The sequence below is a fragment of the Falco punctatus genome (genome assembly GCF_963210335.1).
Source record: "Falco punctatus genome assembly, chromosome: 15".
Classification (NCBI taxonomy): Eukaryota; Metazoa; Chordata; class Aves; order Falconiformes; family Falconidae; genus Falco; species Falco punctatus.
The window spans coordinates 10,607,570-10,621,030 of NC_137595.1; the positions used below are offsets into that span (position 1 = coordinate 10,607,570).

A 13,461-nucleotide genomic window follows, 5' to 3' on the forward strand; every position below is an offset into this window, starting at 1 on the left:
ACATTCATGGGGGCTGCATCCAAGGAAATATCCTCACTGACATGTCTGGCTGATATTTTTGCGTGGTTTGTGCTTACCTAGAGCTGCTTCCATGGTGTGTTTGAGGGTGAGAACACATATCAGGCTGAGCTGTGGAGCTGGAAGTGGTGCAAAAATCTTGCCTCCACTCAGCCAGCACCCACCAAGGCTTTGTTACAGAAATATTGTATATGGGATGTTTCTGCTCCCGTTAGCAATTGCTTCTGGCTTTATTTGAGACCACAACCTCAAATGGTTTAGAGATGATGGGCCTAACTTACCCAGTGATGACTTCTTATGCCCAAGTGAAGCTGTGAGATAGAAAATACTGATGACAGGTTCCCCTGGGTAAAACTGCAAAGGGGAAGCAGCCCAGTTCATCAGCTTTTGAAGGAAAGTTGCAAAGCACATTTGCTTCCTCTGAAGTACAAAGGTACGTAAAGACTCTGCTTTTTTCACACTGCAGTGTTAGGATTTTCTATTTAAAAACATGCTTCTTGCAAGAAAGTTGAGGTTGGCAAAGAGCTGAATTTTTGATTTTGTAATAAGGTGCTCAGAGATTTGTCATGGCTTTCTGCTGCTACACACTGACACATACAGATCCTGGCTTTGGCATCCCAACAGCAGGCAGACCTGAAAGGAAACAGGCTCTGGAAGATGTGAGATATGACTGCAGGAGCTCAGTGTCTTACCAATACTTGGTAGCAAACAACAGGACACGGACACAGCGAGTCAGAAAGTCCTCTTTGCTCCTGTATTCCTGTGGGATCAGGCAACTCTCCTTTGAATCTCTTGCAATTTCATTTTCCTATTTGGATCGTGTTGCTCAGCAAAATATGATTTCTTTCTCTAAGGTGAATTTGCTTCCTCTGCCTCTATAAAATTTCTAATTTTTTAACCAAACACAATGAAATAAATCAAAAAACCTCAACAGTCCTAGCCAGCCCAGAAGAGAGGAGTTCAATCCTTTTCCAGCAGGAAACAAAGAGGAAAAGAGAGGTGTCTTAGTGAGAACCAGCCTCACAAAGCCAATACAAAGGCAATCACAAGAAGCTTTTAATCCCAAACCATACTAAGCAAGTGAAGGCCCGTTGATGTACACACTCTGCACAGACTGGGAACACATTTCAGTGCTAAGCTGAATGTTTCACACTGCACAACATTAGGTCATCTTACTTGGACAAACACCAGCTCATTTCTCTGACTATATGTACCATAAAGCTTTAACAGGAGAGCCGCTCGTGCTTTGTGTGACGGTGCTGAAATGTAATAAACAGCAATGCCACAAAGGGTGCTGCACTGCAGTGGCAGAATAGATTTCCTTATACTCAGAGGAGAGTGGCAAAACATCTGGGACCCTTCTAGATGAAGGATGCTGCCACAGTCATGCCAAGAGCTTCAGTCATGACCAGGCTGGAGGGGTGTAAAGAGAATTGGAGGAGGCAGACAAGTGCTTTGGAAAAAGCTCTAGCCTCTTTGAACTTGCTGCCAATGTTCCCAGTGACTTTAGCATGGTCAGCATCTCCCCTGGTGCATTTTGTAGGAAGCCATTCCCTAGATCCACCTGTAAGCACAAGGGGAAAAAATAATTACACTACTTTACCTACCAGCAGCCTGCTGCCACTGATCAAAACAAAGGTGGCAAGAACACATTTAGAAAATAAAATCCAGGGTGTCCTATTGCATTCCCATTTTTAATTTTTCTACATTTGGCAGGGGAGGAAAGGACAGACTTTTCTACTTCATGGCTCACCTTTAATCTCAGAAATATGGATTCATACTTCCATGCAGCATTTTCCAGATCAGCACAACTGATTTTGTTCAGGCCTTTCTGCAAGAGGCTCTATCTGTGAAAACGTCTGTCAAAGCCACAGGGCAAACAATGAGTCCCAGCAGCATCCCTTGCTACCTGCGTAAATCAGGGCCACAAGCACACTCACCTGAAAAAGGCCAGAATTCGCTCTCAGCCTGGCAGTGCTGTAACATGCCAAGACAACTGGATGGTGCACACGCAGCTTGCTCACACCTGACACCCACCACTGCCAGGCTGGGATGCTGGCACAGCCCCCCAGCCTGCTCAAGCACACCCTGCTCGAGTGCTTACACGGGGTCTCCGTGGAGGTATGCCCCTTGACCTCTCCGGAGGAGTGTTGGTTAATTAAATCTAACACAAGCTGATTCAAAGGCTGTGCAATCAATAAATGCTCTGGCAGCCAACAGAAAGTAGTCATGCAGCCTTCTCCATGACCAGCCCTCGTGATGGAAGCCACCAGAAACAGAAGCTGTTGAAAGAGTCTGTACTGTGTTCTGTGCTGGCCTGAGCAGCCCCAGCTCCATGGGCAGCAGCAGCATCCCTGGCAGGTCACAGGCTAAAAGCTCCATTAACCCACAGTAGGCAGAGTAGCTGGTCGCTTAACAGCAAGAGGTTAGGAGGAGCAAAAAAGCATGTTTACGAATGTGAAATGTTTATTGTTCACTGGTGTTTTCTCCTGAAGCTGACGTATTGACAAGATCCTCTTGTCAATGTTAATGAACACAGGGAGGGTAATAAAGAATACCTCTGCCTACACCGAGAAGCAGGCTGAAGTCAGAGCTGGATGATATACAGGCAGCGCAGAGCGAAGAAATAACAAGAAAGAGGCAGGTGGTAAAAAATTAAATAGTAACAGTTCTGCCTCGGTATCTGACAGGAGAAATTGGTCTTCAGAGTCCCATAAATTGATGCTCCACAGTGTGGATTATAGCTGAGCTCAAATTAGTCATAAGGACCTGGCACAAAACTTCCAGGTCCTACCCATAGCTGGTTAGAAAGGTGTCATTCAAACTCTCTCTTCAAGCTGGTGTTGATTTATGCTGGGGAAAAATCCCCTTCTTTGCTACATCATCCAGAGCTCAACAGTACGGAAGCAAGACCTAAGGCAAGGAGTCCTCCGCTCTCCTCCTCAAAGAAAGGCTTGCCACTTGCAAGTGAACCCAAGCAGTTCTGAAGTGATGGGCAAGAAGTTTGTAGGAAACAGCTAATATGTGAGCTACTGTATCCTGGGAGCTCTGGCATAGCTGTCTTCATTGCTGTTGGAGACGTGCTGAGCTCCTGCTTTGAGGGAAGGTGCTTGCTGACCACCAAAACCATCTCCTGTTTCCTGAAGGCTCCAGAGTGCTGCCCAGCTCCCAACACACACCTGCAAATGGCAGACTGGATCCCACAGCTTCATGGCCCTGGAGTGGCTTTTGTTGTTTGAACATGCTGAAGGACAGCATTTGAGATTCTCCACAGCGTTACAGGGTTGGAAATTTGATTTTGTTCAGCATTACAATAAGCATGAGAACTTTCAAAGATTTTCACAGGGATCGAGTTAAGTTAAAAAATACACATTTTTGAGACAAGAGTTCATAGCTTGAAATACAGTCTGATACGCCCAGTGATTATTATGTTACTATGGCTAAGTGTTTAATTCTCGTGCAACAGATCATCATGAAGCTGGCAGAATGGGGACTTGGACTCCCACATGCTGTAAAAATACTTCACCAGCAACGAGAATAATCCCATTCCTCTTCCAGCTTCCCAGGAGAAGCGCTGTAGACATGGATACACTTCTACAAAGCTCCAATAAAAAATGTAATTAGACAAAAGCACCCTGGGTGGTTTTATTTGCCACGACACGCTTGCCTAGCATGCTACGTGTTTCCAGAGCAGTGGCCGGAGAGAGGCCCTTGCTCCCCGCTTTCCTGCGGTGAAAGGCATCAAGTGATGCTCTATGCTCCCACAAGCTACAGCAGAGCAGCTACAGAAGAGAGGGAGCTACACCGAGTAAAGCGTTCACTTCCAGAGCATGTGATGAAGAATAACAACATTCATTTTCAGAAAGCAAGCGCAGAGCTGTACGCCTCGTGGACCGTGACCTTCATATCCGTAACCGGAGTTAATCAAGCCTTGCCAACAGCCCAAGAGGGACACTTGTGCATTCATTATAGCCAGTTATTAACATACAGTTCACTTGTCCTACCTCAGGTGACAGATGGCCGTGCAGGTAAGATGGATATCAAAATATCACGGAGGCCAGGTGATAGTTACAGTTGGTTGCACCTATGCATGGTTGCTCCACGATACTTGCTCTGACTTTGGCCCCTACACATGGCACACATGGCACTGGCTGGCGTTTGGCATGGCCGTGCGCTCTCCCAAGGGTTGGAGGAAAGACTCAAATCGTCTTGTCAAAGGGGGAAATTGCTGACACAAGGAGCTGCCTGCGATCCCTTCTTGTGGGGCACAGGATCTCCAAGGATGCAATTCAGGTGATACTTGGGGTGCACTACCAGCAAACCCTGCCTGCTCCTCTCCCTCCCAGTGTTCTGAAATATATTCCTGGCTGTCACGTCCCGCTTGCCATGATAATGCTGAAAATTTACCAGCTGCTGTTCCCGCACAGAGGCCTGCTAAGAAAGGAACGAATTTGTCCTGAGGGAAAGAAAAGAGCTTCCATACAGAAGATTTACAGTGGGTCCCACAGAATTTTTTTAGGAGGAATTTACAATGCAAGCCAAGGTTTTACTAAAGTCTGAATTTTTATGGGGCTGGTTCCTATTATATTAAAAGTTACAACCTTTCTAAATCTGTCCATGCAGCTGCAGCGCACACAGGAAAAAACAGCTCAGTTACTGATAGAGAACATTACCATCTGCCCAAAGAAGTGATGGCAGATCAAATACTGAACGCTGTTACAATTTAATCTACTAGAAGAAAGACAGATCCTGCAGATGTTAGGAGTGATGCAAAACTCCTTTCCAGAGGAGCCAAGTGCATTCTGTAGCACTTCCTGCTCTACCCAACTTTAGGTTGAGACACTACTCAGAAGTCAAATCCAACTCAAAGCAATGCTTTAACATAATTAAAATATACCTCTTAACTGACAACGGGCAGCAGAGACGACCATGACTTGCTTCCTTTAATTTATATAATTTATTTATGAATTGTTCCCTTGTTTGCAAGCCTTGAAACCAAAATCCATGTATTGTCTCAAAAGGATAAACACAGCAGAAAGGAAGCCAAGGCATAAGCTTGACCAGGAAACTTTTCACTGCCTCCTTCCTAGACCAGCACTTCACCATCAGTGCTGTCTGTGCGTCTGGTTTTATACAGCACAGCAGCAGCTCATCGTAGAGGAGGTGGAGATAACCCTTCTCCAGTTTTATGGGCTGACCAGTTTTTGATCTTTCTCTTAACCTGACGAGGACTGAAACTTCAAAGGGGCTTAGAAAGGAGTGTATGAAGAAGCAGCTTCAGTCAAAAGAACATTCCCAGGCAACAGGAACAATCAGTACAGATGTTACTAGTGACATGTTATTTTCACTGAAAATAAAAACAAGTTTAAACACTGTGTTTCTCTATCAGGGAGTAGCTGTGCCCACATGAACATCTTTTGTCACTTAACTGTATCCATGGTTTGGCACCATTTGTGCTTCCTCTTCATTCCTGGCCCATCCAATATTCTTAATTCTCTTTGGATTGTTACATGACCTCTTGGAGAGGAAGACAACAAGAAAATCAAATACCTCAACCCACCTTCACAAAGGACTAAGCCTTTTTCTACTCCCCCAACAATTTTTGTTTTGCATAGCTACTGCAAGACTGCAACATGCCTTCCAGAAGAGTGTCCAGGAGATTTTTTTCTATGAAATTGAGAAAATGAAAGACAGAAAGAAAGATAAGGTATTCATGCTAATTTCATTATATTAAATAATTATATTAACAAAGAAGTATTTATCTCAATGGAGAACACTGCACTAGTGTCATACACAACCTGCCTGTTGAGAAAGCCCTGGGGATGGGCCACTCCTTAAATGAAGCAGTGGAATTTCACCAGTTAGGAAAAAAAAAAAAAAAAAAGTCCAAATGACTGTATCCATCTCATATTGGTGCTATTCTGCAAATATCACATTTGATTTCTCATCTCTCATAACAAAAGAATACAAAAACCTTGAGGAGATTTTCAGACAAGACATCAATAAAAAGACACATCAAAATAATGAGAAAGAATAACAAAAGGCTAGAATAAGTTAAATTCCTGTGACAATTTTGAAAAACAATTCTGTCTTAGTAACAGTAGCAAGAGGATGACTCTGAAGTGCTACAGAGCACTATGGTCTTCATTTAAAGTGCTTTGCACTGCTCAGATGCTGACACTTCCCCTACAAGTCTAGCTTCCAGTCTTTGCTGTACAAAGTCCAACATTAAAAATTTAACTAAAAAATAAAATGAACAAGATAAAAAGCCAAAACCAAGGTATGGATAATCTCAGATGAGATCAGAAATGAAATTTAGAAGAAATTCAAGTGTATGGAGAAAAATATAACAATTAAAAGCTAAAGGCTTCTACCCAAAGTGAGTTGGAAGAGGCTGATGACAGTACAAGTGATCAAAGTTAATCACTGCGGAGAAAGGGCAAGTAGCATCACTCCCTCCTCTTGCTAGGTATTATCAGCCTCTCCAGGCCTGAGCTCCTGTGCTGATTTCAGGTCTTCAGCCTTTGACTTTCACTTGACCAGAAGCCACCAGTTTTCCACCAACGCACGATAAAGCTACATAGGATCCTAATGCAGTTTCCAAATGATCAAGCAGAGCATCACTTGTAGGGTGCAATACTTTCAGGGGTTCTGGAAAATCTGGCCACTTAACATTCAGCTGCCTCAAAATTTTTTGCAACCAGGGACCCATATTCAATGGTGCACAGAGAATATCCAAGAGACTATTTAGTATTCCCCCAGATCCCCTCACTCTAAGCTCAATTTAAACCTTGTGTAACAGAAGAGAAGCTTTTATACGGATCCAGGGCACGCCGTACAGTTTTCTTTCCCAACAGCAACACAGACATGCCACAACTTAATCCCATTTGTCATATTAGGTAAACAGGCAGTTGTACCTGTGGAGAAAATTCAGTAGCAGGATGCTCAATATCTGAATTGAAGTTCTCTATCTATCTAATAAGCTAGAAAGAGGGTGAAAGATGACTTAGTATGTTTTTAGATTTCGCATAATTATTCAAGTTAGCTGAGGTTACAAGAAAGCTGTGGGGACTTCAAAAGAAAATAAATGCTGCTGGATGAACACAGCGTAGCAGCCAATGGATTTTACTGACAGTAAAAGATAAAGTAATACATGCTGTTGGATTTAACTTTCATTGCAGACATCCCAGTTACAAGGTGTCACGGGAGAGCAAAAATAATCCCATCTCTGAGTTTATGACATAGTGCAAGCAACCTAGGTGTTTCCATCTGTGCAAAGTCCAGCAGAAGAATGAACTGTAGTGGTTACCCAATACAAACAGAAACTCATGCATTTAAAATTAACATGCATGAAAAATAATTTCTGAAAATAATGCAACTGCCACCTGGAATTTGGTGTGGTCAAGATGCAGCTAAGGCCATGATTTGGCAAGATTTTTAAAATGCTAGATATCTGAGTATCATATCATGAAATGCTAAACTGCACTGCTTCTCCCCTCCGAAGGGGGAATAAGCAGCAAAGTCTGCCACAAGTGCTCAGCGCCACATAATAATGATCATAATTATCAATAATAACAATAATTTGGATGTACAGCTGCTCCAGCAGTTGGGGCTAATGAATGCTGCCTCTAAGACCAGCCTTCCTGGAAGCTGCACTGGGCTGCAGCTTTACAGTGTTTTTTGAAACTCAAAGAGAAGAGAGAAGCCTGGGCACCTGGAGTCACAGATGAGTGTGCTGGCCACTTGTTGGCCACGCTTTTAGCGTCTTGTTAGCAGCTGTGAACCCGTTTCATTAAGATGAAGAAAGTTTAGTACTGTCTGCAGTTTCCACAGAGCTGATGAGATCCTCCAACATTCCTCCACTAGCCCTAGTAGCCAAAGAGCAGCCCTCTCTTCCCTGCCCATAAACACGAGAAGTAACGCAAGCCCACCACTGTTTGTCCCTAAGATGCTCCAGGGTGAGGAGACAATCTCCACGTGTTGTCAGAAGCTCCATTACATGCTGAATACGTGATGCCCTATCACACAAGTATTTTTAATTAATCAGAAGTTTCTCCATTGAAATTAAACCCAGTGTTAATTTCTCATTTACTCTCCCCAGTACATGCTGATTAATTAGCATACTAATCTGTTTAGTTCTTTGGGAATTGCATGCCATGGGAAATGTTCTAAATTGTCAAATGCAACTCACCGATTAGTCCGAGAAATTTAAGAAAGACTAATTGATAAATATATCAGAACACTGACTAATTGTGAAAAATCCAGCATGATGCATCCTGCCATCCCTTCCTTTGTAATAAGATTCTTGAATTAACTGACAACTTGGTTTTTTCTTGTTTTAATTAAGAAAACCACTGAAAACCAGAAGTCTTTGTGGAGGGTGTCTATTCAATTTTCTGGTTATGCTTGAAGTGAAATCTACTTCATCTACCTCATTAGCTGAAAAGTAAGGAAATTAACCTACTCTGCAAACTGGAATTTATCATTGGGACTGAGAGAGCTGATGTGGAAACTTAAAAGCAACTTCATCTCTCTTCTATTTATTATATGTATTTTTTAAGGTTCCTTTCAGATTACAAAAATTAAAAGTGACTTCTACCGATCTGGAAGAGATATGCTGCATACATTTCTCTGTACAGCATATGGCAGCTTTTGAAAGAGTCCAGTGTCGTAATACATAGACTATAGAATGCATAGGGTATAATATACAGAGTAAAAGTGACTGAACATCCACAGTTATGTCTCCAAGTAGTCCATGACCATGAATCTCAGTTACTCTCAGAGGAATTCTGCTGATGTGTGAATATTTGTCCCCTTAATCACTGCTACTGGTTTGTGTGCTACCATGTCAAACAGAACACAAAACCCACTAAAGCTTTTGTGTGTGTTTGGATTTTCTGATGTCTAGCTTTTAGACAACAAAATAAAGTGCCCTGTTCTGCTGGCCACCACGGCATCCAAAGAGCCTGCAGGCTGCTGTAAGAAGGACCTTCCGACCAAAAACTACAGCTCAAAGGAAACTAAGCCAAGAAACCTTGTGTTACCCAAGAGGACATCTTTTTTCCTCAAAACCAGTGTATGCAATGGTGCAGAGATGCTACTAGATTAAACAGACTAGGGAACAAGTGATGGATGTCTGGAGGCTGTCAATTATAAAAACAGCATTTGTTAATGTTTTGGCTCTGCCAAGAGCCTTTCCTGCTGCTGTCTCGTATTGCTGTAAGAACTGGTTCACCAAGCTGAATATAATACACAAGATACCTGCCTCCCGTCCCTGCCAAAGCTAGAAGTAGGTGTAGGACTCTGAAATGCTTGATGACTCCAGCACACATGAAGCCGAGGAAGACACAGCTGTATTTGGTCCAAGATGTATGTAGTGATGAGTGACAGGTTTAACGGTTTAACCAGCTTTTCCTCTGTGCTGTTACATGTATGTTTTATTTATGTGAACCATCAAATGCTGAGGTTGTTGATGGGCCTTGTTAGTGTTATACCCTAAATGATTTTTCTAAAGGCCCACAAACGGGTATCCACATGTTATGGTGGATTTCAAGTGGAGCAATACCCTTGACAAGCTCAGTCTTTTTCCTTTGGTCTTCTATCAGACATATTCAGTCAACCCGTGCCCTTTAACTTCTGGGTATCATACCAAGTGTTTATTTTCAGGATGAATTAGCAAATAATCACTTGGGAGAGGGGATAGACTTCCTTTACTCCCTCCGGCAGCCTTCTTTCCTTGCTGCTGGGGTGGCACATCCCTGGCTGCTTGCTTCCAAAATTAGTACCTTAAATAATATAGAAGAGTAATTTCACAGGAGTCCTATTTAAATCAGTCCACAAGGTCCTCTGAGTCTCTCTTTTCCCCAAATGGAGCTTTTCCTCCTTCCCTACAAAGCCTAAAGGCAATGTGCCTGCTTTGGTCCAGCCCAGCAAGGGCCACCAAGCTGGCCCAAGGGAGCCGTGCCAGCACCCAGCACAGCTCCAGTGGCCTCCTGGCTCCTCTGAATTAATAGCAGCTATTCTAATTTCTCACAATATTTCCACAAATTTTCCATGCGTGTTCTGAAATAATAACTTCTGCCAAAAAAAAAAATAATAATCTATTTAGTGCCATTTGCCTGCGGAGAAATGTTTGGGCCATCAACAGCTAATACTGGTACTCTGATAGAAAAGTGGAATAATTACAATTCCTCTTCAGATCAATGATATTTACTTGCCTCTAAATATGCAGCATGCTTTACACCTTTAAACGACTTTAAGCAATAATTTTCTAGACAGAACAGAAAATCCATTTCCATTAGTTTCCAAAGACTCAGAAAGTATGGATGTAGGAAGATCACTTCCATAAATTCACCTTTTCAGAGTCACCGGGTAACCCAGAATTGATGCAAGTGCAGGTCAACCAAATAATTCAGTATTTACATGCTCCCTTTCCAGCTCCAGGGAGCCAGAGTAAAATGCTAAAAATAAAATACACACATTGTAACACAGAGAAGATTTAGAGATGGAAATATTCTGACAGCCCAAAATAAAAGGTTTTATGTATAAGATCTCAGTGGCTAGCTCTGTACCCGAATCACATACTGATTTAACTCACTGTAGACAAGTTATATAAGCTTTGGAATGATGTATTCTTGATCAACGTGTTTTAGAAATGAATCTCTGTCTGAATCATTTAGGCAAGTGAAGAGTCACATAAATAATTATACATTTTACTTTATAGGACAGTAAACCAATCTCTAATCAAATTTGTAAGTAAGTAAACAGCATTATTTGTTTCCAAGAAATACCAGTATTAAAATACTTTTCAAAGAAAATCTGAAAACAGACTTAAAAAATTATTGCTATCTAGTAAACACACATGTAACATATTATTTTGATACATGAATACATAAATATGATGATCAGAGATATAGAGGTGAACACAATACCCCTTTGTAATATCCAGGGATGGAGAGTCCTAGTACCATACTGGGAAAAAAAACGATTCTGGGTCTTAGACAGACAAGAAAGTTGGGTGTGTGTGATATTTTACTCCTTTGAAGTACTAACAGTGATTCTACACTTCAGGGCAGGAGCAACACCCTACTTCAGTGCAAACACACTGACCCTAATGTGGCAGGGGAGAAATCAATGCTTACACCTATACATGAAGATCTCAAAGAGTTTTGAAACAGAGGGCATTTCCTCATGTTAGAGATCGGTAAACTGAGGCACAGAAAGGCAAAATGAGCCCCTGAATGGCACAAGGCAAGCTCAGGTATAAATGCCAAGAGTGAAGGCTTTTATTTGAAAGCCAAATCTACCAGTGCAAACCTCCTTTATCAACCACATTATTGCCCAAACCCCACTGATAGCAGTGGGAGCTCGAAGCCTGATTCTGCCCTGGCTTAGAGCTGGGTCAGTCAAAACCACACTCCTCGACATTTCCCTAAGCTCTTGTGTCCCAGCTAATTCTGGGGCAGCCCAACCAGAAGGTGAAAGCTGACTCACTGTTGCAGTGTCTCCGAGTGGCCTCAGCCAAAAAAAAACACCCTGATGCTGGTACCATTCATGGGTCATTTCCAACAGCATGGAAACAAGTTCTGCTCCCAGCAGAGCCTCACCTTCACCCAGCAGAGCACGAACCTCAGCACAGACCCACGACAAAGTCCACACTGATACTCCCCAAGCTACCAGCACATGAAAAACCGGACAAAGCAGATTGCTGCAGCCCGGGATTCCCTGCAAAAGCATTCAGTCAAACAAGGAGGGAAGCCACTTACCGTACAGGACTGTAATGAGCGACACGGGCATGACCAGGATACCCACCAGCATGTCTGCCACCGCCAAAGACATCAGGAAGAAGTTTGTAGCATTCTGCAACTTCTTCTCCAAGGACACAGCCATAATTACCAATATGTTCCCCCCAATGGTCAGCAGGATGACAACCAAGATCAGGAGGGCTGGCCAGTTCTTCTCCCTCACGGACATCCGAGAGACTTCGCCCTTCTCAGAGGCATTAAGAGGATCAGATGTAGACAAACTCTGATTCAGAGTCAAATTACTGCTTAAGGACCAAGCCATCAGACCGCCATGCAAACTAAAATCCAGCGTAACAGACACTGTCGTTAAGCTGAGTAATATTCCAGGGCTACTTAAAGTGCTCATCGTCTGGGACTGTTTTTTCTGTCTCTTAACCGTGCCTCAGAGATGACCCCTTTTCCAAATTGTGGGTCCAAGGCAGATGCTGAACTTCACAAAACCTGAGCCAGAAAATCAATTGATCTTCCATAGTGAAACAACCCTTACAGAGGTTAGCGTGGAGCTCTTCTGGTTTCCTTGGGTGTGGTGGAAGATGACCGCTGACTGGCACCCTCGAGAGAAAGGAGACTTTGCAATCTCCAGCTGGTTTCCAGGTCCACCATCCTGAAAAGGAAAGAAAAAGTATATTCACTGAAATCACAGTATACACATCACCTTCTTTATCTCCATGCAACTGACATTCTTACTCTCTCCCTTCCTGCTGGCTAGGATGTTCTCCAGACTGCAAGTAATTTATCTTATGGGTGCAGACTATGCCTACAGTTATGGGGGAGAGAGGGAGAGAATCACATCAGCCTGCTCTGGTTGGTTAAAAGCTGATTATCGCTAATTAAATGTTTTGTGAAACCTGCAAAAGCAAGTCTGAAGAGCAAAATATGTTTCAATTGATAGCCACTTCACAGGTACTCTGTTGGTGTGTAAAACAGTAATTGCATGAAATCCCAACCAATGCAGACAACGCAGCCAAAGCACTGCGTAAACCATCACCTTAAATGGAAGGGTTTGGATATATTTTGCATATTCTGAGATAAAGCGCAGGTGTTGTAAAAAACCCTCAGATGTTGATGATTGACTGTCTTATACTAAGGAAGACATCTTTTTTATTATTTATTGGGAAATCAATGGTGAATAAGATGCAATATATATTAGGTAACATTATACGATGCTATGCTGTCAATCTCCCCAAACAGGTAATAGAATTAAATGAAGAGAAAGGACAAACTTTCGTAAAAACTGAGCAGTTATTTCTGCTCTTCTTCACCCATTTTTGTGCTGCCTTGCTTCCACACTGACCACAAGCACACAGCTGGGCCAAGTAAGCCCAGTGCCATCAGGCTGCTGCCCAGGACTACTGCCCATGTGCAAGCATCAGCACCCTCATCACACACACGTCTGGCAGGATAATCCTCACGCAGTCAGCAGATATTCCTCAGAGTATCTCGCATGATTTATGCTCCTTCACAAATTAGTTGACAGCAAGGGCAAGTCAGATTGCAGCCCCTGACTGCCCATGTAATACAGGCCAGAAAGCATTACACTGACGCCTGCAAGGAGTCCAGTAGCCTCATGCATTGACCTAATTCAGCAGTTTAAACATACTCTTAACTTCAGACACATGCCTACCCCCAACTGAGGCTA

General features: G+C 42.9%; 1 protein-coding gene across 23 annotated transcripts in view; it reads right to left on the reverse strand.

The window, feature by feature from the left end:
- Nucleotides 1-13,461, reverse strand: part of HTR2C (5-hydroxytryptamine receptor 2C) — a 284,555-nt gene that overhangs the window by 55,194 nt on the left and 215,900 nt on the right. For 22 of the 23 annotated variants that reach the window (XM_080365988.1, XM_080365987.1, XM_080365985.1 and 19 more), the window contains one exon: nucleotides 11,784-12,426. In XM_080365988.1, the coding sequence (XP_080222114.1) occupies nucleotides 11,784-12,168 (385 nt within the window). In that variant the 5' untranslated portion in view covers nucleotides 12,169-12,426. The remainder of the gene's footprint in view (nucleotides 1-11,783; nucleotides 12,427-13,461) is intronic. The other variant, XM_080365984.1, reaches the window with a different exon arrangement.